Source organism: Strix uralensis, chromosome 1 (assembly GCF_047716275.1).
Source record: "Strix uralensis isolate ZFMK-TIS-50842 chromosome 1, bStrUra1, whole genome shotgun sequence".
NCBI lineage: Eukaryota > Metazoa > Chordata > Aves > Strigiformes > Strigidae > Strix > Strix uralensis.
This window is the reverse complement of record NC_133972.1, coordinates 93,174,586-93,201,696: the sequence shown is the minus strand read 5'-3', so window position 1 is coordinate 93,201,696 and position 27,111 is coordinate 93,174,586. Positions and strand designations below refer to the sequence as shown.

The window sequence follows — 27,111 nt, the reverse complement described above, 5'->3', positions numbered from 1 at the left end:
TCCAACAACATTATTTAGAACAATCTGTGGTACCTGCTGTACTGTAGTCATATTCCTTCTTTTATTTCTGGTTCTTCTGCTGCAGAGTTTTATGGAGATGGCTTTGTTGCTGGCACATCTGAAGCACTAGAGAAATATCTGTGTTGCAGAGGTGAAATTTCAGTGCATATCTTTTGAAGCACGCTTAATACCTTCATGGTGAAATGAGTTAGCATCTAATTTTAGCTGTCTCTAGCATATACCTTGAAGTTGGTTGGTTACTTAATGAGGAATAGCAGAGGATTTAAAAGTGGGGGTTAGATTAGATGGATGAATATAATAATATATACTATAACTTGATAAGTAACTTAATGGAATGATGTCTGAGGTGCTTATTCTTGTGAACTGCATTTTGGTGTGACTTTTAAAAGTATTTACTTCCAAGTCTTTTGGGATTAAACAGCATCATTCTCTTTGCCATAATCTTAGTGTCAAATGATTTAGAGGACAGTCTCATATTTGAAAGGGGTATTTTTTTGGATAAATAATTTGTCAAGAACTCTAAAAATAAAGCTCTTATCTGTAAATATTAAAACATACAAAATGATCCCTGAAATTGCACTTTTTAGAGTTTTGCTGTGCATGGATGCTGATGCTTGCAAGTACAGTGTGTAGTTCACAGTACTTCATCCTGTTCACTCTGCTGAGTCAAGTAGAGGTGTAAAGCAAAAAAGATGGTTTTTTTAAAAGCTCCTGGCAACTGTAATGAATGATATAACAGACTGCCCATAGGAAATTTCCCTGGTAGTGTGGGAACTGATTCTTCTGCTTATGAATTGTAGTGCTGATGAAGGATTGCTTAAAACCGTATTTTCAGAGGGAAGGAAGAGGAAAAAGGGGAGTTAAGCACAATATTTCAATCCCTCATTACTCTTTTTTGAACCTTGCTTTATGGCACTTAATGAAAATTCAGTCTGTTTCCATTCCAAAACCTGTGAAATTCCAGGTTGTCCAGAACTTGGACTTAGACCCCTTAGAAGACATCTGAAAGGTGATAGGGGTTCTCTGATGTTAGTTTGTAAGCATATGACATACTCGAAAAGCATTAATTCAGTGAAAGTGAAGCGTGCCAAATGAAAGCTGAAGATAAATTGAAGGGGAGATGATGGATTATGAACCAGAGCAGATGAGGTGCAGCCAGGAAGAAGTGGTTGCCAACTTGCCTGTGTGAAGGTAGCAGCTTCTGACAGAAGAATGGAGCAAACAGCTGTGGACAGCAAGGCTGGCCAAAACTGATCTGCCAGAATCCATAGTTCACATTTCCATTGCAAGTGGAGCTCAGATGAAATGAGATACATTAGTACAAGTGATTTAAAAAAAAAACAAACAAAAAAACAACCAAAAAAAACCCCCAAACCAGCAAACAACAAGGCACAACAAACGAAACAAATCCTAACAAAACTACCACTACCACTAGGGCTTAACCACTGTGGAATTAGAACTGTCAAGCTTTGCACTTGGGAACACAAAGGTAAGGATGACTGGTGAATTACTGATTTACAGAGGCTTTCAATGTACCTCATTTTTTTTTTTTTCTTCAAAAGTACAACTTTTGCTCAAGTACTTGGTTTTAATATTTGTAAGTACAGTAACTGGTTAAGGTCTGTAGAACTAGAACAAATTTATTGGGGATACCTCTACTAAAACTCTATCTAAAGATAACTCTCTTAACTCTACTGAAAACTCTAATAGTCCCATTAAGCCTAAGGTATCCACAAACATCACTGATTCTTGTGTTTGGTTTTCTCTCATTTATATTGGAGTTCTGGTAGAGTTGTTGCAGCATGTTCATTGTTGATTGTCAAGTACCCTCTCAAGTAGAAATAAAGTATGACAATCAACAGTGCAAAGAGAGGGTTCTTTTTTATAGAGCAGGAAAGTTAAATAAAAAGGGACACAATCTGAAAAAAATTCATGGAGTGTTTGAGATCCTCAGTTCACTTCCCCAGTCTTTTCTTTGCCCTTCTGTGCTGAGACCTTCCTTCTCCAAGTTAAATGAATAAGTATGGGCTGTATAGCAGTATATTCATCTTTGTATTCTTAGAATACAGAAGACACTGATCTTTCCACGATGCTGACTTTCTTAAGCACTTCTTGAGACCCACTTACTGTGAGATGGACATACAGGGGTGAGCTGTCTTGTGGAGAGACCTTGATAGGCTGGAAGAGTGGGCTAGCAAGAACAGTATGAAGTTTAACAGAGACAGGTGCAGAGTCCTCCACCTGGGTCAGAATAACCAAATACCCCAGTATAGGTGAGGGTCTGTGTGGCTGAGGAGCAGCCTTGCTGAAAGGGACCTGGGGGTCCTGGTCGACAACAAGCTGAACTTAAATCAGCACAGTGCTGCTGCAGCAACAAAGGCAAATCTGATCCTGGGCTGCATCTACAGAGGCATTACTAGCAGAGATAGAGATGTGATCATCCCACCCTACTCAGTGCTTGTCAGGCTGCACCTGGAGTTCTGTGTCCATTTCTGGTCACCACAATTAAAGAAAAATGTAAGCAGACTGGAGAGGGTCCACAGGAGGGCCATGAAGATGATCAAAGGGCTGGAGAACCTGCCCTATGAAGAAAGACTGAAGGAGTTAGGTCTTTTCTCCCTGGAGAAGAGAAGGCTCAGGGGGGACCTCATCACAGTATTCCAGGACTTAAAGGGCAGCTACAAAGAGGATGGATGTTTTCTCTTCACAAGGAGCTACACTGAGAAGACGAGGGGCAGTGACTATTTTCACCATAGGTATCATCTCCTAAGCCATTCTTGAGATGATGTTTTGATCCAATCAGAAATCTTGGTGTTTTAATCGAGTTAAAAGTTCTTGGTAACAGATGTCTCCCACTGAGGTATCACTTTTACTCCAAGTGTACTATGTTGTGATTAAACTGTATTTATGAGAGTTTCCCTTTTCCTCTCCAACAGGTACCTCTTCAATCTGTGTTAGCCTGAGTTAGGCTCTGATTCTATATTGCTTTGTTTCAGTCTGTGCTTTTCATTTATTCCTTCCATTTGGTTTCAGGTGGATATATTTAACAGATCTACTCAATGTAATTTGTTTTCCTTGGCACAGTCCGAGTACTTCATTGCTTCAAAAAAACTGTATTTCAGTAGTTGCTTCTCCTCTGCCACAAATCACAGTTGATCTGATGTGATCCACTTTTGCTTCTTCCTCCATCATCACTACTCAGTTTAGTCACCTTTATTGAGCTCTTAATGATGTGTTTTTGTAAATGAAAAAGGGTTGATTTTTCATAATTTCGCGTATCTGAAGATGTATTTAAATGCAAGAGAATTCTTTCTCCTTTCCTCTGTTATATATAGCACCAGCCAGGATAGTGGAGGGGGTTTGTTTTGTTTTTAAAAGATTAATTTAGAACTAAATTTTGTACAACAAAGAATGTACAAATGAGGACTGTGGTGTGGCTAAGTCATTTGGACTTGTTAAAGTCTGTGTGTTCCTTGCATATCATAAAATATGTTAGTGAGCTGTGATGCTTAAACTGTTGAAGAAAGGTAAAGTTAGTGATTGGATGACAGTTGGAGTGAGGAGGAGAGAGGAAGCCTCTGAGAATTCTGAAACAGATCTTGAAGCAGGTATTTTTTTGCTAGGGCAGGAGGCAAGGAAGTACAGAAGAACAAATACTTTGATGAAGTATTGTGAAGTATATCTTGCTGTATGTAGGTTGATGATTGCAAAGTCCCAAAGCTTACCAAGCTAGCCAGAATTCTGATATCTGTACATATTGATTCTGGAATAAATTCTGGATTAGAAATACTTGTCCTTCATGAAACCAGTCTGACAGACTGAACTGCTTTATCTTGTATTGGTCAAAATAACTTGATGTGTAGAATGCAAATGCTTCAGTGCAGCTTCCCTGTGAATCCTGTGTTGTTTTTCTAAAATTGCCAACAGAGTGGTTGTCAAACGACAAAAAAAAAAAAAAGGGGGAGAGAGGCAGGGGGAAGAGAAAAAGCTTCCTTGAACTGATTTTCACCTAACTGGGAAATAATTTGCTTGAGTATTGGGTGTCTCACCACCTGAAATAGAAAAGCCTCTTAGACATGTAACCATGGAGCCTTGGATGCAATGTTTTGGTTAAGTTTAAACTGAAGTCTGTTGAAGTACAGATACTCTTAGATCTCTACACATACTTACAAGAGGAGAGCATTGTCTTACGAGGTGCAATTACCTTGGTTTCATTGAGGAAACAGCACTTGATAACTTGCCCTGTTTTTCAAACATGCCATAAAAGCCCACTGTTTAGCTGTACCTCAGTACTTTGAAACTAGGTAAAAAGTAATTTCCTGAAAAAACTGCACCTACTCAGCCTGCTGGATTTTGGTGCTATTTGGAGACCATTGACAAGACTGCTGTTAGTGATGTGCACTAGACAGCAGTGATTCATGTTGGGTGACTCATGTGAGTTGATCAGCTCCTCATATGACACATCTTGGCATAAACAGAATATCTCAGTATTGTGGGGGTTTTATATAAAAGGAAAGGGGTAAAAATGGAAGTCTTCACCGATGGAAGTAGTAGCTTAATATGATTTTAAGCTGAGACAAATAGGAGGTTGGGTTGGATAGACAGGAAATTCCCACCTGATGCTTCATACATTGTTGCTTTTAACATTCCTGTTTGTGTATGACACAGGAGCATCAGGAACAAAGGAAATGAGAGTTATTTATTGGAAAAGGCCTAAGAAAGCTTTTAGTATAGCTGAGGGAAAAAAAAAAAAGTCTTACGGACTTTTTTGCTTAATATTGACAATTCTGGTATGTGGTTTAAGACTGGATGAAATTCTTTTCACCAAAACTAAGGCTGCATTATTTTCTTTATTGCTCATCTAAACCTGAAATTTGTGCGACAGGATTTGTCTCCAAGATACAAAATTTTCAGGATATGAATTATAAGAAATTTAAGGACCATACTTTAAAAAATGGGTTCTCTCTGTGGTGTATGTAGAGCTGGGAGCCAACTGAAGTGGCATCCAAAATGACATAAAGAATGTGGGTTTCTTTCCTCTGCCATGTTGGAAAATCACATGATACAGGAGTTGCTGTGTGGGAAAGGCCTGGAGGACTGATCTGAGGTAACTGCATGTAACAAGGCATTTGTTTAAAATGCTTAGAAAGTGTTAAAGACAGTTCAGCATATGCTATTCCCTGCTAGCTGCAGCTTTTTCAAGAAGAATTTCCACCCTGAGCAATCAAGTCTTCTTCTGGGGGCTTGGAATCAGTAGTGTTTACCAGTTGAAATGTAAGTTTTTAAGATCTGTAGCTGATGGCCTGTGGTGCACTGAGGAGAGCATTGATGGCTGCAGCAGACTTTCAGCTAAGTTTAGTAGCTTTGGAGCCCAGTGATCACTCTGGAGCTGAGCAGAGGCCTGGGCTGTCAGACTCTCAGTCTTGTCATTTATCCTTCCTCTCTCTTGTGGCTTCTGTCTTATTTTTATCCTGTCACTTACTATATAAAAGTCCTCAAAGCTCTCTGCTTGGCAAGTGGGTCAGGGGTGGTCAAGACCAGTTTTGCATGTCTCCGTTAGAATGAGACAACTCAGTTGTTTTGAATCTCATGTGCCACTTAAGAGGGTCATGGAAGATAAGAATATAAATTTCATTTTAACTTTAGATTTCTGGCATTGCAACTTGATGGAAGTTCAGAGCCGCTTTTGCCTCTTCTGAGTTTCATTTGGTGCCTCATGGGGAACATGTCCAGTGTATCCAGTCCCTGGAGACCTTGACAGCTAGGCTTAGTGTCTAGCAACCACACGCAGACTGTGTTGGGGAGGATAGTGATGAATTTTTGAGTGAGTGGTTTTATTCATTTGCTTTTGGCCTTCCTTTCGAAGGGATTTTTTAAAAACTTTGGTTAGTAACATGGATTTACAATGAGGAGCTGATTTACAATGAGAAATCATTTAGGACAGAGGATAGTGTTTTTCTGTGTTTCCATGGGACAGGAGAAAACAGTCCACACATCTGTGGTTGAGAATGCGTATTTGAAATTTAGCTTGTAAGAATGTGTCTGTGCTATTATACAAGTGTTGATAAAGACAGACAACTGACTTTAATTTAGTATTTAGTAATAGTAACATTTTGTTCTCACTAGCAAGGGATTGGATCTAAAATTGCATTTTAATATTCAACTACAGTAAGTCTATGCAATTTAACGAATGAGATGAGTACACTTAAGTGGAACCACTCAAAGTCAGATCTTTTTGCCTTACATATTTAGTGGATTCAGATTTTCCTGCATTGCTAACAAAATTAAAACAATAAACTGGCAATTCAGGGTAAAAATATAAAATAAATGCTTAATAGTATCCATCTTGTCATCTAGTATATGCATTGGGTGTGAAATACTGTACACCTAAACTCAGTGCTAGTAATGAAGTTAATGTAGAGTATCCTCTAAATACCTGCCTACAAAGTAGCATAACTCTATATTTAAATTTAATCTGTACAATTTCTGATTCAAAAGTTAAATACATAACAAAGCACCATTGCTGTCGATGTCACGCTGCTAGTCAAACTTGAATGTGACTGTACTGTGTAAGTGTAATGCTATGGTTATTCTTTGTTTCATTTTTTTTGACAGATACTTCTTCCTTATAGGAATTGTGATAATATGCTGATTCATACTCCCAAAATTCAATTTTTAAGCTGGTCTCTAAATGACAGTATTGGTATTTAACTTGAAATCACTTATTTTTTTAAGGGGATATTCATGAAACAGTGTAGGACTTAAGTTTTTCAAAAGTATCCTGAAGACTAGTTTTGCAAACAAGAATGGTGTTATGTTGTGAGGCATTAACATGTTTAATTTTTTTCAGGTGGCAGAGATAAGCGTGGAGGTCCGATTCTAACGTTTCCAGCTCGTAGTAATCATGATAGAATACGGCAAGAAGACCTTAGAAGACTAATTTCATACCTAGCGTGTATTCCTAGGTAAGCGATGGTTACTTGTTAAGCTCTGAAGCTGTAAAACAAAATAAATGAACTATGTTGCAGTACACCCATAAGCTAGAAGTCTGAGTGGGTTAAAATGAGCAAATTCATACCAAGTGCTGTCAGTTACTTTTTTCAAACTGCTTTTCGAAAGAGACCTAAATAATTACTCTGCCTTGTAGAGGGAAGACTGTTGGCAGAGTAGTTGGTATGCTTTAGCTGGAAGTAGTCTGTGTCCTGAAAATGGCACTGCCATGCCATATTTCTGTGACTGTGTGAAATGTTGCAGATACAACTTAAAGGCTGTCGGTACCTCAACAATTAGAAACATGCTGGTCATCATCCATAATATGCCTTGTGTGAAGTGAGGTCAGCACAACACTCCTAACTGTTATTTGTATTAGATAAGTTATAGTGTCCTGATACAGCACAGGAATGACCAGGAGAGAGAGATGTAAAATTGCTTGTACAGGTCTCAGATAAACCTGTGGAGAGATCTGTGAAAGTACTGATATCATTGTATTATCAACAACTTAAGCTATGAATTACAATGTGCTATTTAAATAAATTGGCACAAGTCGAATGCAGTGCTTGTGTGTGTGCGTGTGTGTGTATGTATACACACCCATATATGTATGTATATGAAGTTACCTACATATATTTAAAAAAAAGTTATGTATTATATACATGTAAAAAAGTTTATTCGCACAGAGCTTTTTTCCTAGTAGTAACTGAACTGGGGACAAAAATGATCAAAAGACCCTGACTTTAGGTCCATCTTAGAATCTGCGAGCATCTGGTGCTGACTGGAGCAATGTTGATCATGCTTAAATATGTTTGCCTATGATCTCAAGGAGTAGTTGTCATTACAGTTGGAAAAAATCCCTTGGACAACATCCCTGAATGCAGTGTCTTCCATATTTCAGTAATGCGTTAATTTGTACACCATTGCCTTTGCACCCAATGTAATCGGATGTCAGTTTCAGATTGACAAATGTGCTTTTATAAAAATAACTCCAAGACATCTAGTTGACAGTGTGTATGGCCTTCCTTAAGAGCAATTGCTGGTAATCCAGTTATTCTAGTCTTTATTTCTCTTTGAAGTGTAGGAGTGTTTAGTACCTTTTTATTATTTTTTTATGAATTAATTGGGAGATTTGGGGGAGTTAGAGGAAGGAGGATGGTAAGAAGGCTTGAAATTTTTACTTCTGAAATAATTTGACTTCACATTTGAATGTTTGAGATGTATTCTAGCCTTCTAGAGCTTCAAGTTACTAGAGAAGTTAATAGATAACTATGCGTCAAAACATGCCTAAGAGTTTTCTAGACATAATCTGGCAAAATACAGCGGTCCTCTGGCAAAAGATGTATGTAAGTTTTGCATCAATAGATTTAAAATTAAAAGAAAGTTAGTGCAGGTTTTATAACTCTAAGCATGGCAAAGCTTTGAGAATAAAGGGAGCTTTATTAAAAGCAAGACTCATTTTCATACAAGTCATGTTTCAGGGACTGATCATGCAACTCTTGCTAATTAAGAAGTCCCACTTGGTACAAATAGCTCCGAATATTTGGTCTGTCTATTAGTTATTGCAGTATTGTTACTCTACATAGTGAAGATTCAGAGGTATCAGTTGTTTGGCGGTGGATCTAAACACTTAAGGTGATCCAAAATCTCACAATTTTACTAATGTAACAATTTATATAATTTAAAAATACTGCTGAACTTAAGTCATCAGTGCTGACTGGACCAGGTATTCGTGTAGTTCAGGTTTACCTAACAGACGACCTTGGCTGACTAAAGCCTCCTAGAACAATTTTTGTGATCCTTGGCTAAGAGGGATTCATCTTTTGTCAGATGATGGGGCCATATGACAGGAGGATACATCTGCATTATATCACATAATGAGGGGTCGCTTTGTACACCCCAGTAGATGTATGCGTTATGTGAATTAGTGGCAAGCACTCCTCCCCATCCAGTGCTCAGTTTGTGTGGTAGGATAGGGATGGGCTGAGCAGCATTCATGTAATAGCATGCAGCCTTTCAATAATGGGTGTATCTTTAAAACAATAGTTGTTTTTGTCCTTTAAATCTGTGAGGCTGTTAAACATTTTCACCATGATCAGAAAGTTGTACGTTGTAGCCTACATGTATTCCAAGCTAGTCAATTTTAATGTATTTTCCTGCTACCATTGCCATTTTTGGCATTCCTATGGGCAGGTGGGGGACAGCCAGCATTTATCTTGATAAACTCTTTTTTTAAATGGTGGTTTGATTTTTTTTTTTCCTTAAACTTTAAAAAAAATCCTTTTCTAAGGATTCTGTGTTATCACTTCTTTCAGAAGCTCTTCTGCTCTACTGTATCAGTCATGACTAATCTTTCTACAGTGTGGCCAATGAGACTGTGTAAAGTATACCAGTGAAGCTTCTCTACTTCTTGGACACTCTGAAAACCTAAACACATGAACTCCAGAATTTCATTTACATTAGTCACATCCCTGAAAGTGATTCATGTACTCAAACAATGGACATTTAGTCCCTTTTGATAGTCTGTTGGCTATGACACATTGTTTTTGAAATATTTTCTCTTTCCATGTTAACAAGATCATGTAGCAAATTCTGTTGGAACAAAATCAAAATTTCTGGTGTTGGTGATGATTGCAGCTTGTGGTCAGCATCAAACACTAAATGTACAAAAGGTATTGATGAAAAGAAATTAAATCTGCCATTCTCAGAAGAGTTGCCAGAGAATTTGGGTCAGTCAACTTTTGGACAGTAAAACTAAGCTCAGATTTTGTAGAAGCAGGTTGATGCAGTTTTCTTCGCAGCCATAAAATGCTTCGTTATCCCTTAACTATCCACAAATAGATCCTGTTACAGAAGGAATTGTCAATAAAGGGGTTTTTTCCCTCTACACTCTTTAACTCTCAGATAATATGGGACTAAATCTGACACAGTTTAAAAAAGTTGCAGAAGTGGTAGGTAAGAACAGTATGCCTTCTGTCCTTTTGGGGATCTCCTCAGTCATTAGAAAGGCATGAATATTGTCATCAGTAAAGTGTGTGTTCTGAAGAGTCAATTGTAAATGAATTGCATATTGCTGCTTCAGTAGTAAATGATGTGTTTAATGTATGTGTAAGGTGAAGGGGAAATGAGACTGGAAGATGAATCATTGTGAATATAAACAATGAAAATGAAAGAGGAGATAAAGGCAGATCATCAAATCAGCAACAGGTGTAAACCTATCACCCACAAGGAGTTTGGCAGGGGGTGAGAGAAGCTTCCTGAGAGGTTTGTGAGATCTGCTGTTTGTGTCAGCTAGTCAACAGTGAGACTCTAGGGTGTCACGGTTAGCTGAAGAGACCACATTCATTAGGCAGTGAGGTGCAGTAGAGTGCTGTGTTTGAAGTTGTAACACTTGCTTGATAACATTTTCTTCTTCCTTCTGCAGTGAGGAGGTATGTAAACGAGGATTCACCGTCATTGTAGATATGCGTGGGTCAAAATGGGACTCCATAAAGCCTCTGCTGAAGATTTTACAGGAATCCTTTCCATGTTGTATTCATGTTGCACTGATAATCAAGCCAGACAATTTCTGGCAGAAACAGAGGACTAACTTTGGCAGCTCTAAGTTTGAGTTTGAGGTAATTTCCCCTATGGTATACAAATTTATATTTATTTCATGGTTTTATGTGTGCTCACTACTGATCAACATCTTGAAAACTCTCAGGTAAATTATGTTCTTAGATGAGAGAAGGGGTACATTAGGCCAGCGGTGCTAGAAGGAATGTGGTTTTCTTACGTGCTTAGGCTAGGTAGTTGTGCATGGTGTCATTTATATTCTTTTTCTGAGCATGGAATTAGAGTTTTACCCCTAATGGTAAAAAGTGCGGCTTTGTCTGTTTGTTGTCTTGGTCTGCATTGTGGTAATCGTGATGTCACCAACATCCAGAGGAAAGCAGCTGACTGAGCCTTGCTGTTATCCTTCTGCTGCTTTACAATACACAAAGTCAATTAAAGCAGTAGTCAAAAGAGTGGTTGCTTTTTTCTCCTTAAGTGTAGTGAGATAAGAAAGAGGTAAAATATTTCTCTCATTTGGGGAAATACGTGCAAGACAGGAGGCTGATAAGAATTGGTATTTGAAGAGTGTGAGAAAAGTTGTCATGTGGACTGCATGAGCAAAATGATCAACTCTTAAAAGCGAAAAATGAAAATCTGGAGGAAAATTTCAAATTCATTTCAGTAATAGCATTTTTTTAATTTTTATTTTTTAGACAAATATGGTGTCTCTGGAAGGCCTTACCAAAGTAGTTGATCCTTCTCAGCTAACCCCAGAATTTGATGGCTGTTTGGAGTACAACCATGAGGAGTGGATAGAAATCAGAGTTGCCTTTGAGGACTACATTAGCAATGCAACCCATATGCTGTCCAGACTGGAGGAACTGCAAGATATATTGTCAAAAAAGGAAATGCCTCAGGACCTGGAAGGTGCTCGCAATATGATAGAGGAGCATTCACAATTAAAAAAGAAAGTCATTAAGGCCCCTATTGAGGACCTTGATGTGGAAGGACAAAAGCTGCTCCAGCGGATACAGAGCAGTGATAGCTTTCCCAAAAAGAACTCTGGGTCAGGGAATGCAGACTTACAGAACCTTTTACCCAAAGTATCCACCATGCTGGACAGGCTGCACTCAACACGGCAGCATCTGCATCAGATGTGGCATGTGCGGAAATTGAAATTGGACCAATGTTTTCAGCTCAGGCTGTTTGAGCAGGATGCTGAAAAGGTAAGGGATTGGGGAAGGCGAGCATAAATGTGTGATGCTTGATGGAGTTGAAAGGAGTACCAAGAATAACTGCAAATAATAATTTTTGTCTTTAGAGTTAATCACTGGCCTTCTAATGAGAAATAAAGGATTTCTTGATGAGAGTGACTCTTAGTCTTCTGGAGTAAAGGGGATGAGGTAGTAGTTCTAAGCCATAGAGAACACAGATAGCTCTCACTGAAGAAAATTTTAAGTGGTAGCGACTTTAAAGCTTTTGCTTTAGTAAGTTTTTGTTCTAGACATGTTTTTGCATGCATCAGATGAAGATGAATGCTATATACTTTATAAATACAGATGACTAAGGACTACATCGGTCTCCTTTTGAGCGACCCTTGGATTTGAGTGACAGGCAGTCGACAAAGTCTGAAGAGGCTGATATGAGGAACTACTTCATTGATGCAGGATTTAAAGACCCAAGCTTAAAACTGATGTGTATCTTTTGACAGTGCATATGTTATTAACAGGGGACTGAGTGATCTCAGAACGTTTCAGGCTAACCAGTCCCTTCAAATGAGAAAGCCCTTGATTGTCATGGAATTTGAAGAGTAAATACAGCAGGCAGTGCACTTTTAGATGAGCTTAAATAAGATCTATTTTCATATAGAATGGTTTTGCAATCACTTATTATTAACTTGTTACCATGGAACAAATAGCTTTAAGGAAGGGTGAGGAGTTTTTCTCCAGAAGAGGTAACTAGACTATGCAGTCAAGTGGTAAGTATGGTCTTTGTCAGATTTCTTAAAATATTTTATGTAAGAATGCCTGAACTGGATGAGATCAGAAATCTGTGTTGAACCAATATCTTGCTCCCCAGCAGTGGTCATAAGCAGATGCATGGGGAAGAGTAAAAGCAGAACAAATGTATATAATGCTACTTCTTCCTCCTTCTTCCTCTGTTTTCTTCCTCCGTACTTTCCCTTACCCTCATCATTTAAGCTCAGGGACTTTACACTGCCCTTGATGTCTTCTGCTGTGTTTAAAAAAGAAATAATTTTTTAGAAGTACCATTTAAAGTGTTTACTGAATGGGTATAGCTGAAAATAGTAGAGGCATGTAAAGAGTTGAAAAGAATCTCATCAAGTGAATTTGGAGTTATAAAACTATTTAGAAAATAGCAAGTTGTTGGTCTGGTATTGCTCTTTCAGGCCCCAGTTGCTTTTTGCAAGCAACCTTTCAGCTGCTTAATTACAGCTTTAATTATTTTTTATTACAGCATGAACAAAATGTATTTTGCTGGTGCTCACGTGGTATTGGAAGCTATGTTCTTCATTTACTCATCTAAAAGTTGCCTGTGTAACTTGGGCTTTAAGAAACTCCTTGTGAAATACTTGAGCCTGTGGGATTGATCTCTGTCCTGCCATGAGGTTACATAAGCTCCTAACTGTGTTTTCTAGGTTCCCAATTCCAAGAATGTATGTATTAGTGCATCTTTCTTTCAAAATAGAGGGAAGTGTTAGGCATGTCAAAATGGGGTTGGCAGCATCTAGCACACCTGGGACTTAATTCCCTCATCAACCAGTAGAAAAAGATTAAAAAGAAGGTTTGTGTTAGTACCCCAACTCACTTTTGGATTAAAGCCATTGCCTTAATCTACTTGCAGCCCTTATTTCACTGCTTGTGTTGGATTAGATTTCATAGCTTCTTTATCAGTGTATGCCTTTGTGGTTTATTTAGGTGTGTGGGAAAGGGCTGGATCTTTGTTGGAAAAATAAAGGGTATTAGATGGGGAGAAATAAACATGTTCATTTTGAGGACTTGCACAACTCTTTGCACAAGAAATCTGGGCTGGTTCAGGAGAAGAGTGGGAGGGAATCTGACTGGAATTGCCGTGTAGGTATCTGAAGGCAGCAAGATCAGACTACCTAGAGAAAGGTAGTCACGAGCAGGACCACTGTCGATTTTGAATAATGTTCTAACACTTCTTCATTGTAGACTAGATAAGAAACTGAAAATTTTAGGAGTATGGGATCAGCTGCTCATTTCTACCATTTTTTACTGAACAATCTTTTTCAGCTTATCCAGAGAGTAGGTAAGAGCTGAGATAGAGCAAAGATTTCAAGACAGTTGCAGGGGGGAGAAGGGGGGGAGGGTGTAGTGTTAAACTTAGCCTTTTGCTATGTTGCTTGGTCTTTGAAAACTTTTGTCTTACAGTGCCACTGTTAGCATACCTATGTACGTCCATTGATGGTCATTGTCAGATAAGGTCCTTTCTAAAATTTGTTTGAATATTAAAATACTTTTTTTATAAGAAAAAACAAACCCAAACATATTTAAATATTATCCTTAAAACTTGTCTGGAAGAAGGTAGTGTGTAACTCCGTGCTCAACTATAGTTTTTTTAACTTGTTTAGCGATAGAAAAGTTGTTTTCAAATCTGTTGTGAAGTTATGAACTAGAAATATTAAACTTGCTGCTGAAGTACTTGATCAGCAAGAATGAATTTATATTTAATTTCCTTGAGTTGCTGTTTTTGTTCTAAATTACTAAAATGCTGACATCATGAAATGCTGACACTAGAGAACATGTAAGCTTGTAACTCAGGGCTGTGCTCCAAGCCTGTTTGTTTACTATGGCTTCTTTGTAGTAATCAAGTTTATGACTTTATGATTATGACTTTACTGTAGCTTGTTGAGATAAACACATATAGTAAAGACTTAACAGCCTCAGCTGTTTGGTCCAAAAAGTCAGATTTCAGCAATGATTTTGTTAAGATGTACGGTAATTTCCAATGGAAGTGTTAATTTTCATGACCTTAGACTCTGTCTTCTGTGTTCACAAATTTGTTACATTACTTGTCTATGATTTCTGCCATAACAAATCAGTGATATTTTTTTTTCTTACCTTAATATTTTCTTGTAGATGTTTGACTGGATCACACACAACAAAGGTCTGTTTCTGAACAGCTACACAGAGATCGGAACCAGTCACCCCCACGCGATGGAGCTTCAGACACAGCACAATCACTTTGCCATGAACTGTATGGTAAGAACAGCCCTCACTTCACAGCACTGACATATTGTCTGTTTGCTCTATGTTAAGGTAGAATTTGTAAATCATACACATAAATAATTCCTTCTGTTACAAGTAGTGCAAATTTGTATTTGAGTGGTGAAATTACAAAACACAAAGGAGGAAAATAAAGGGTAGCCAAGTACAGAGGTACTGTGATCAAGCAACAAAATTTTGACAAATGGCAGTATTCGGTACAGCCTCAGCACTCCTCAAATATAAGGATCCAAACTTCTAGAACCTGAAATGTGTGTTTGAGTACTGCTTTGAGTCTTGTAGGATATTTCAGAGAATCGTGTGTAATACAGAATTTAGTGCTTCATATGGATAGAAATATCTCCCAGGATCTTCCGAATTGGTTGCAACTCAGGCAAAAAATTCTGAGTAGTAGTGATCAACAGCTGAGTCTGGTGTAATAATTTGCCATATTTTTAAGACTCACTTCTCATTTCTGACACGGTAGAGTGGAGCTAAAACAAAGAAATTTTTGTCAAGTAGCACCTTAGGATGAGTAGTCAGTAGGCTGCAATTAAAAAACTGGATTTTAACTGTCAGTGAGTGAGAGCTGCGTATTTTCAGTTTCATGAATTCCTGTTTGAACATGGGGACTAAATTCTCAAGTACATTTTAGGTCCCTTTCACTAGGAGGATTGGAGGTGTTTAAATAACTTTGGAGTCTGGGCCTACATCCAGTCCCTTGCTGTCAGCTCAGTGAAGGAAGAACACTATCAGTCTTGTTAGAAATTAACATCCTTGGCAGTCCAAGGATGGGAGTTGAATTAAATAAAGTATGGTCAAAACAATCAACTCTTGCAAGCGAGTGTTTTTGTGGGACAGGACTACTAATTGTGGAAGGATAGAGTGGCAAAGTAAACTAGATTATGCATCTCGCTGAAATAATGGAAGGATTAGTAAGGCAGCTCTTTTGTATGGTATAGCTAGAGTTAAGGCAATAGAAGACGTGAGTAGAGAAGGTACATTTTCTTCTTTCGCAACTCAGCTATGTTTGCAAAAGTTTAAAAAAACTAAAAATCAATATAAACTCTTCGAAAAGAGTAAACCAAATGCTGGGGAACATTGTAATTAAGTTATGTAACATCATATATGGAGGTAACTTTGACCATTATGTTTGGAAGGTATAGGTTCACTCCACAGGCACAGGGAATTTCCTTTATGGAGTACCTCATTGTTGTTGCTCATTCCTCTGCTTCTGAAGTAGAGCAGAAAGAAACTCACAGGATAGGTATCATTGACATGAGTTTTGGAATTTAGTCATTTTGAATGGCCTTCCAGGCGATTCTTGGGCTTGTACTGTAAAGGTTAAATTCTTCGTCTGTCAGCCTGTCCTTGTATTAGTCACTGTTGTCCTCTTTTCTTCAAATTGGATGACTTTTTTTTTTATTTCCCCCCTCTACTTCCATACTGTTCAGAAGCTGTCAACAGTAGAAAGCACTTGAGCGATGTAGCATAATCCCTCCTGCTCTGTTTTTACTGTTAGTCTTTTGCTGTTAATCTCTTGTTTTGCCTGTAGTAGTCAAATGCATTAATTAGAGGATTTTTTTTCTCACCCTGTACAATGATTTCTTGAGGCATGCAAGGAGCATCTTAAATTTGGGGCAAATTAAACAGTCCAAATATTCAGAAGGGGAAAAGCAGGCTGCAGGTTTTTGATGTATTTCTCTAGCATAGCCCTGCAAGAAAGTGGTTCTTTGGCACAGAATAGGAAAATACAAATTCAAATCGATCAGTCCCTGGTTTTGGTTTAAGCAGTGCCCAGATTTTCTGGGTTTTATTTGGTTAAATGGCAAAGAAAGGCCTTATATGTAGATCAGGGGGAAATATTAAACTGAATGTGACATTAAAAAAAATTATGTGAACTGATTGAATTTTGGCAGGCTGGAAAAATGCCGGGCAATCTTAACTCCTGCAGGCATGGTCAGCTTCTCCCTGACTGCTCTTCACGTACACTCTGCTTAAGCTACTCTTTGTTCACTGTTCCTGTCAGTGTAACTCTTCAGTAACCAGAGTTGATTTAAGATCTCTTATGTGAATGCTCTAACACTAGAGATGGAATTTAACTTTTAAGCCATCTACAACCATGCAAATTTATTCAACTGGATGTGGTAGAGGAAGGAAGAGTGGCAACTATGTATAATGCAGGAGATTTTGATGGCTTTTCATTGTGGCCCTAACTGGACCCTAATAGATCTTGCTTTCCAGGCAGTTTCCTTAGGCTCACTTTAGGTGGGGAAGGGCTGTTCAAAGGATAAGTGCTGCCCAAGCAGCTAAATGCAACCTCTTGCTCTTGCTCACAGCTTAACCCTGTTAATTGACATTGCAGCTGCTTTTCCCAATGCATTGTGGTTGCTGCAGGGCACATGCTCCCTTCACAGCAGGTGCTACCCGCTGTCAATAGCTGGCTCTCCCATCTCCCCTTCCTTCCCAAGTAGCAGCTTGGCTTTCCGAGAGGTGCAGGAGGGCAACTTCTGCAGCTGCTTATGCCAGACTCGGGTGAGAAAGAGTGATGGCCTTTGGGTGAGATGCCAAAATTTTAATCTGGTCTTCCAGTCTGAAGTGAGCCACCTGGATGTAAGCCATTGTGAAAGCTACTTAGTTCCTGTCATAAACAGGAGTTGGTTACATCAAGGACAAAGAGGATTTGCTGAATATTTCTTTTTTTCCTTGTAATCCATTTTTAAAATCTGATTTACAGTATTATAGCACAAAGTAACTAGAAATTTAAACCAAATGTTGCAAAACAAAAAGGTGAAGAATACATCAGGGGTGGAGATTTAACTGTACTTTCAGCAGCTTCATTAGCAAGCAATGTGTCTAGGAATCTTGTGTATTCAGTATGTGATAGGCTTATGTGGTTACGCTTCAAGGTAACAGGAATAAGTTCATGCAAGTCATAAGCTTAATACACAGACTGGTTCTCATTGCAGTCAAACTGTTCCAGAGAAAAGCTGGATAGGTGCAGTGATGTGCACTGGAGGTCATCATATGTTTGATTACCATTGCTTTACACACAGGTTGATGTGGCTAAAAAGGTAGTTCACATGTGCAGCTGTAGGTGTGTGACCTGCTATTACTGAATTGAAGCATCTGTGCGCTGATAAATTGAAGCCTGTGTCTTTGTAGGGCAAGTAGATCCTATGTTCTCTAACTGTGGGGAAATATAAACTCACAATGATTCTCTTCTCTAAAGATGAGGATGGATTTTTCAGTACAATTTAAAAGGCATGCTTTCAGCAACAGTAAATTGCTGCTGTCAAGTCCTGAGATTTATTTGAGTTAAGCAATACTTAGTTTCAGCTTGAAGTTCCTCTTTGGGTGACTAAATGAATGCTTCACTTCTCAAAACAAGTTTTTAGTACCTTTTAAGGGAGAAACTTGCAAATAAGGCATCATAGGAGTTGCGAATACAAAAATTATCTGTCAAGTTTTTGAACTGTGGAAACGAAGTACCCATGTTGATATGATCAGTCAGTCTTGCATGCAAGAGTGGGAGAGACTGATGCTGTGTCTGTCCACTCTTTTTCCTGCCATTTTCTATATGCCTGCTGGGACACAAGGGAAACAAAAGCAATCATATGAAATATGGGTGAAGATGATGTTACCTACTTGAATATTTTCTTCTACTCTTCTTGCTAGACCAAATAGCCTTGCTTTTCATTAGTTTAACTGTGTCCCTCACTGCACTGGTGAGGGCCAAAATGATCGGAAGGTGTTGTAGGCAAAGGGAAACTTCCTTTGGAGAAAGCTGACACTGGCTACTATTAAAGGGCATGCTATGACTACTTCTTGTCTCAGGGCTGATAGAATCATCAGTAGAAGATATGTTTATTAACCATAATCAAAAGGTCTTCTAAGCATACTGCTAAGTTGATGAATGTTCTCAGAAGAGACTGCATGTACTAAACCACTTTATGAAGATAGTAATCAAATAATTAATATCCAAAAAGAGAGTGCCAGAGATGAGCACTAGTGAGTGTTTTGGGAGTTTAAAATAAAAGTATGAATACAACAACTGAATATCACTGGGTTTACAGAGTTAAAAGTTACAAAGATGTTTTGCTTGGCTTGCTCAAATCCACCCATGGGGATTGGTACAAATGAAAACATTAAGAAGGTCAGGTGAGGTAAATCCAGCTTAGCTGACAGCTAGTGTGACTTTTTCCTCTTCCTTTGTACTACTGACATATTTCACTCTTGAGGTTCTTTTTATTTTAAATATATATTTTTGTAAACATACAGTGTTGTCACTTGAGATAGATTTAAGCACTGTGTGAATTCTAGACTGCCCTGGGTCCTTTGAGACTTCAGCAAATGAGAACAAGACCACAGGTTGTGAATTGTTCATTCTTTCTCAGGTTGCTTTGAAATGCAGATTTTCACAACAGACCTTGTGCAGAATGGTAGTAAGCTAGCTCTTCTGTTTTGGGGGGGAGACATGTCTGGTTTGTGGGTTTTGGTGGGTTTTTTGTTTGTTTGTTTTTTGTATTTTTTTTTTTAAACTAATAGATTGCTTAGGCAGGGCTTTCAGTAAAAATAAATAAATAAAAGTTAAATGGTGAAATCCATCAACTGTCCAACCAATCTAACATCCCTGATAGACAAGATAAAGACTCTAAATGGGTATGGGGTGGTGAGTAGGTAAAATGTAATCAGTCAAAGTTTTGGTAGTTCTGAATAACCATAGTTTAAACAAACAGTGGGTTTCTCATGTTCTTGAAGTTCAGGGAATGCACAGCTGTGGATCCAGGTCATACTGGGAGGGTGTTTGTTGAGTGCACGTCCGTAAAGGAATCTTTCTGGTGCAAGAGTAGTTAATGCTTAGACGCAATGTCTGGATGCCACCAACCTGAGAGGAGACTGAAAAGGCAAAATGAGTTCAGGCTATTTTCGACTTCTGAGGAGCACTCCAAAATCAACAAGACGAAATAGAATAGGCTAGATGTGCAACCCTTAACGAGGAAGAAGTAAATAAACAGATTTTAGAAAGCAATGAGCTGGTAAGGTGTTAATACAGCAACAAGTATGTTCATGTCAATGGATCATGAACTAAAGGAATAGACAGTGGTGTTACTGCAAAGATGCAAATCTTATTTCATTCGTGATACTTATTGGGGGTGCTGAACTTAAGATTTGTAAAGAAATTGCTCTGATTCAGTTGGATTCAGAGAACCAGGTCCAGTTTAGAGCCCCATACTTAATGTTGTAATGGGGAACATCCAGATGAAAATCACATGGCTGTAAGGAGAGGTTGAAGGTATGGGCACTTACTGTGAGAAAGTGAAGGTAAGTGAAAAGTAAGAGAGGAAAGAAGGTGGTGTTGGTGTATAGTCTTGCAGTAAGATTCCCCAGGTCTACCATAAAAAATGTAGGAAAGAGATGATGAATTTGAAGAAAGTTAGAGTGAAATACAATTTCACTTGTTTCAGTGAGGATTGCAATGGTTAAATAGTTACCTGAGAATATTTTGTGGATCCTTGTAGTTGAAGAACAGGTTAAACACTTTCTTTAATTGTAGTCTGGATGTTGCTGAGTTTTGCTTTTTTTTTTTTTTTAAGGGAAGAGATCAGATGATACCTTTAGTTGTTCTGCAGTGCGCATCTTTGAAGTTCGGATTCCCAAACTGAGAGTTTTGCTGCTGATGCAAGAGCGAGAATAGAAGAGATGTTAGAAAACATTTAAATCATTAAAGTAGATGAGTAGATGTTATTGCATACATTAATGCTACACCTTGTCTTGGTGGCCATTTGTATGTGAAATGGCAGATGATTTGGAAATTCCATTGCTAAAATATTTCCATCACAGATGAGTAGTTCAAACTCACTACAGTCTATATAGAGGTGTCAGTTATGCTGCTTATGGACCATGTCACTGAGGTGGTTGTTTTTAACACTGAATGCTTAATAGTCTCTGTGTCAGAAAACTACTGTTTGAAATCTTAGAGCTAAACAAACGTTGTCTAAATGGGTCTGGGAAAATCAGGAAATAAAATAGAACCTTCAGGGCATCTGCCAGCTTTATTTTGTATTGAGTGTGATAGAAGTTCAGTTAAGCTGGCAGGCTGTCACCTATACTTTTCCCTACATACTTGTCTTTCAGGCACACGCCAAAGAATGACACAGTGCACTACAGCTTGTGTTAGGCTACTAATCTGTGTTGCCTTGCTGAGCAATACTTTTTTTATAGCACTTTTATTTTTTTTCCCCTTTAGGGAATAATTCTGCAATGAGGAGCTTTCCAGATATTGTAAGGTGTCTTTTCAGCTTCTGGCTAAAGGGCATTGTGAGAGAAAACAATCGTATGAAGTACGTTTGTGTACTTACTATACGGACTGTAATGCAGTAACTTGAATTGTTCCTTTTTTAGTTGTTACAGTAGTCATGTGTAACACAATGAAAGAAACGGAGTATCGCTTTAACCTTTCACTTTTTAGACAGTTGATACACATTTAGAAGCTGCAGATGTTTCATACAGATTCACATGATGTAAATGAGATGGCTGAATAAGTCTTTAACAGTTATTACCTGGTAGCTGTTGCTTCTTTAACTAAAACTAGTGTGTAAATCCATGCAATAAGACATCAGTCCCTGGGGAATGAGCTTACTTGGAACAGCGCTTCCCAAGCAGTGCACAAAATACGCATGCAATAGTGACAGTGGACCTGCCTGTCCTTTTAGAAAATTGAACAAAATTTGTTAACCTTCAAGGATCAGTTAAAGACAGTCCAATTTTAGTGAGTTGCTATTTGAGATCCTTTTCCTCCTTAACTAAATCTGTTTCTTTTGGGTCATTGCATTCTAGAATACTGAAACTTAAACCTCTAGTAGATAGATCAAGGAGTGAGGGATATGACAGTTGGGAGAAAAAAAAAGTTGAGATTATTGCAATTTTTTTTTGAGGAAAGTAATGTGGTATACATAGCTTGGAAAGTGTTCAATGTATTAATTAGTATTCATACTGCTACAGGGGGTATTCTTCCATGCTTGCGAAGACAGATTGCCATGGGAAAATAAATACATTTTAACCACAGCTCAGTTTTGATTTGTTTAACTTCACATTTATGGTGCCCTGTCCTTCATATCTAACTGACATGCCAGAATTTTCAAAATTCCTTTATTATGATACACAATTCAAATGGCGTTCTAATATAGCCTTTATTCTTTTCTTTTTGGCACTTGTGTTTTTCACACCACTGTAAAGACATGTAATGGCTTTCTGGATTGATTTAGCAGTCTTGTATTTATGCTACATACACTTTAATAGGCCTAAATGCTCTCCAGTCTTTTAAAATTTGTTGGAAATAGCAGGTCTGTTCTCTTCCAGTTGTTTGGCTGTGCTTAAGAGGAGAGCATAGATGCATGGGATAACCTAAAAAATGAAAAGCTAGTATTGTACAGGAAGGAGAAACAGCCAGCACAACACTGCTGTGCTCAGTTTATTAAGTGGACCAGCTGAGGTGTAGGCTGTGTCAGGTATGCTCCTGCTTGCATATGTGCATACAGTTACAATTAATAGAGACCTGTGCCAATTACCACTCAGATGAGTCAGGACAGCAAAGCCTGGAGGAAGTGCAACACTTTCTCCAGCCAGCCAGTGTCAGGCTCTGGGCAGTGGCTTGATGCCAGCACGTAAGGGTTCCACCTCATATACTTAGTGTCTGCATGGTGCTGGGTGTCCACATGCCAGCCTTCTACCCTGACCTCTCTTACTGGCAGAGATATAGTCAGATTTTGGTACAGGCTGCCTGTCACATCTCTCAACAGTAACCTAACCATACAGTTCTCCAGCAAAACCAGAAGGTTTTGTTATTCTGTCACTTGTTGATCTGTGGCCTTTGCTGAGGCTTGTTGTGGTCAGTTCTGTTCCTCCTGGCTCACTGGACTCAGTTTAGAAACTTGATCAGTCAAATTCTTGATCAGGGAAGGTTGCAATGCTGCTGCTGAGAGGTAGCTAACTGCTCTGTGGCATTTCCTGCATACTGGCATTTCAGAATGTGCTGTGTGAACAGGGAAAAATATTTCTTTGCAGAATATTGAGATTTTCATAGTGTTGTTTTCTTCCCAGCCGTTCTGTGATAGTATTTGGCAGTTTGACCCCACATGTAATTTTTAGGACATAGGTAAGAGTGAGTGCAGCTAACAGAAGCAGCCAAAGGATGCAGCAGTTTGTGCTGCAGAAAGGGCCAGCAGCTCTGCTCAGAACATCTTTGTCCTTAGCAATGGTGGTAGTGCCGCCCAGGGCACAGTCCCCAGATACTGCTGGACTGACTATCCCTGTAACATCAGAGGCCTCAACCTAGAAGAAGGATGCAGCTCAGAGGTCCGGGGCTGCAGGGAATGCCTGTGTCCTTTTGCCAAGGCTGGGGCAGCAGGAGATGGTTTCCTTGCCCACAGGAGGTGTTATTAGGGATCTGTGTCACCAAGTAAGGGAGCTGCAGGAGGAAGTCAGCAGTCTGCACAGCATCAAAGATAATGAGAAAGAGATTGACCAGATCTTTTCCAACACTCTGCAGCTTCAAGAGCCCAAACTACCAACTGTTCTGAAGGGAGGAGGGTAAGGCAGAGTCTGTGCCTGTCTGTTTGGGAAGTGGAGACTCCCATGATAATGAAGGTTGGAAGATAATTGCTTCTGGCACTAGGAGGAAGGTTTCTGCTCCACCTGAAGATTTGCAGCTACAGAACAGGTTTGCTGACCTCATGGCTGATGAGGAGCTGGGAACTGTCAAATAAAACATCCGTGCCATCTGAGTCTGAGCCACACAGGAGCACCAAAAGGAAGAGGCGAGTGATAGTAATGGGAGACTCCCTTCTGCAGGGAACAGAGACCCCCATCTGCCAATCTGACTCATTCTCTGTGCAAGTTTGCTTCTTGCTGGGGCCTCGGGTTTGGGATGTTGTGGAAAGACTGCCAAAGCTTGTCCAGCCCTCAGACTATTGCCCCCTGCCGCTCTTCCATGTGAGCACCAGCGATACTGCCAGGGGTGACCTGGAAAGTTTCAAGTATGACTACATGGCTCCAGAGGCCATGGTCAAGGACATGGGAGCCCAGGTGGTTTTCTTCTCAGTCTTGCTGGTGAGAGGGTAGATGGATCCTGCAGGTCAACAACTGTTTACACAGCTGAAGTTGGCAACAGTGTTTTGGTTTCTACAGCCATGGGACCCTCTCTCTGAGGATCAAGGATTGCTGTTTGACCAAGTGGGGCAAAAGTATCTTTGCCAGCAGGCCAGACAACCTGACAAGAAGAACTTTTAGCATAAGAATGGCGGAATTTGTAGAAGAGGACCAACAATCAAGTGAGAAGTGGTGGGCTGGGTTGGTAAGCAAAGGGTTTGCTGTGATGTGAACAAAAGGGACACTGTAATCAACAAAACAGGGCTGAACTGGGGTTGCTCCAAGTGTACACATACAAGTTAGAGTTTGCCTGCAGGACAGCATTATCTGGAAAGCTCTCATTCCCTTTCTGAGAAGTCATCATGACCAAGTTCTTCTATGAAGTACCTGTAGGGCATGGTTGTCTTGTACAAGGAGAGGCTGAGAGAGCTGCTATTGGTTACCCTGGGTAAAGGAATGTTTAGGAGGGACCTTAGGTATACAAAAATACAAGTATCTGATGGGAGGGAATAAGGAAGACAGAACCAGACTTTTTTCCATGATATCCAGGAACAGTACAAGAGGTAATAGGCACAAGTTGAAATACGTGAAATTACATTTAAACATAAAACCCACTGGAACAGGTTGCCCAGAGAGATTGTGGTCTCTGTATTCTTAGAGATTCTCAAAACCTCACTGGACATGACTGTGTGCAACCTGCTCTGATTGAACATGCTCTGAGCAGGGGTGTTGGACTAGATGATCTCCAGGCTCAACAATCCTGTGATTCTAAGAACTTCATTCTGGATGTATGAGAGTTAGCCCAGTTGGAAGAAGTGTCAACTCAGCATTATTTACATGTAGCTCTGGAAGAGCTACTCAGAAACCTTCTGGTGGCAAAGTTGTTCTTCTTTCTAGCTTTGCAGGAATCAGAAACTTTTGATTGAAAATTAGAGTGACTAAGAGCCATCAGTGAGTAATGTCAGTATGCTAGAGAATCCTTCTGATCTTTGACCTTATTTGTCTAGTTTTCAGCACTAGCTCGGAGGCAATATAGTGTCAGGAAATAAAATCTAAAACTGTTGAACTCCTTAGAACTCAGAGTTCTGTATTTTGTTACTTAAAAAGTAGAAATACTTTCAGAAGTTGGTGTAAAGATTCGTAGAGTGATGTTGCACACATGCATACCATGGATAGATCAACTGTTTACTAATTATACTTTGATTTTCCTATATTGTGTGTGTCTGAATGTCTTGTTGAACATCTGTAAACGGTCTTATTGAGGCTGTTGCAAAATATGGTTAGCTCTTCATTGTAATAATGGATCTTCATATGATATGACTGCTCAAGCGGACCATTAATGTTAGCTTGAGACTCTCTGGTGTTTTCAAGTTGTCCTTCTCCCTTGTCAGTAATACAGATAAGCTGTTACATTATACACCTAGATTCCAAAGTTAGGCATGTACAAATTTGGCAAATAAAGCCAGTCTATTAAGCAGTACTGTAATAAAGAAGAATTTTATAGAAGTATACTTCTGTATTTAAGTGGTCTGCTAGCTTCCACTAATTTTTCCCTCCTTTTCCTCCATAGAATGTGTATGTAAACATAAACCGCATCATGTCAGTAGCAAATCGCCTGGTTGAGTCTGGCCATTATGCTTCACAGCAAATAAAACAGATTGCTAGTCAGTTGGAGCAAGAATGGAAGGCCTTTGCTGCAGCCTTGGATGAACGTAGCACATTACTGGATATGTCCTCCATCTTCCATCAGAAAGCTGAACAGGTTAGTGAATGGGGAGGGCACCAACAAGTTTCCATGCTGGAATGGTGAGTTCTACTGTTTGATTGAGACAGAAGTACAAAACAGTGATTGAAAAGGTCGTCAAGAAGGCCAGAGCGTTTATTTCTGCTGATTTCAGCTGATATCAAACAAAAACTTGTTCTCAGGACAGCCCACAGTCCTTATATTCTCCACAAAATACCTTGCTCATATCAATGCGAGATAAAACTTAGCAAAATTAGCTATGTGAATAAAAATCAAGTGGACATAAATGCTTAACTGTATGAAGCTTTTAAGTTGGAAGAAAGGAAGGAATAAAATTAGTATAGTCAGTATCAAAATAATGTCTTTCCTATATCCAGAAATCATCACTTGTTCTATTGTTCTCACTACTCCACCCCCAATCAGTCCTTGAGTGTCATGATTTAACTCAAAGTAATTGCTTATAGAAAACTAAGTTGAACTGGCTTGAAAGTTGAGAAGCTAATTAACTCTTTTTCTGAATCTGAAATTGTGCTGGGAGATGTTTACTTAGTATCCCATACAAGATTCCTCCTATATTAAACAAAAATTTTAGCTTTAGGCCTATACCAATTATTTTAATTAAGTCATTAACCATGTGTAACTGCCAGAGAAGAGGTATATGTAGGGGAAGTAGGAATAAATATCCCCAAGTTAATAGTCTTGATGGTGAAAGCATGTTTTCCCCTCAAGGGAATTCAGTTCTGAAGGAGTTGCTATGTGTGTGCTGTTGAGTCACCCATTGATATTATAGACTGTCTGCTCTGTATGTCTCTGGTGAATTTGGAGAGCAGAGGTTCTTGGGTGGTTATGGCTGACTGAAGCTCTGGTGTCCTGTATGGCTGCTATAATACTCATCTTTCCATTTGCCTTGCCAAATTGGATCCAAGAAAAGGTCTTGTGTCTGATATAACTTTAATTTGGAATAAATGAAGAAACCACTTGGGGAGTTGATAACTGCAGAAATAGAAGGAAGCAGCCCACTTTAACAAGTGGGGTTTTTTTCAAGATTTCTACTACACAGATACTCAACTTCATGAATGTCCAGAAATTAGAAATGTGAATGTATTAAGATGGAAATACACATTGCTTTTCATTGTTAGTGGTGTCGTTGGTTTAACTGTCCTTAGACTAAGGTAAAGTATATAAACTGATGCCATGAAGGAATTGTTTTCTGCTATAGAAGTCACCAACCAGCTTGAAGCATTTGATAGACACAGTGTGGTACCTTATCAGTATTGATCCTTTTCTAATTGCTTGGGTTATTCAGGTTTACGTTTAAGCACTGTCAGCCATATGTGTAGGAGAGAGATGGTGAAACATGAACAAATAGGTATACCCTGACTTGAATGCTGTCCTTTTTCATAAGAAAATGATGTTCATCAG

At 39.0% G+C, this 27,111-nt stretch overlaps 1 protein-coding gene across 4 annotated transcripts in view; it reads left to right on the top strand.

The window, feature by feature from the left end:
* Positions 1-27,111, top strand: part of TRIO (trio Rho guanine nucleotide exchange factor) — a 254,789-nt gene that overhangs the window by 71,935 nt on the left and 155,743 nt on the right. For 3 of the 4 annotated variants that reach the window (XM_074874178.1, XM_074874207.1, XM_074874198.1), the window contains exons 3-7: positions 6,872-6,986; positions 10,436-10,628; positions 11,259-11,771; positions 14,670-14,792; positions 25,516-25,707. In XM_074874178.1, the coding sequence (XP_074730279.1) occupies positions 6,872-6,986; positions 10,436-10,628; positions 11,259-11,771; positions 14,670-14,792; positions 25,516-25,707 (1,136 nt within the window). The remainder of the gene's footprint in view (positions 1-6,871; positions 6,987-10,435; positions 10,629-11,258; positions 11,772-14,669; positions 14,793-25,515; positions 25,708-27,111) is intronic. The other variant, XM_074874187.1, reaches the window with a different exon arrangement.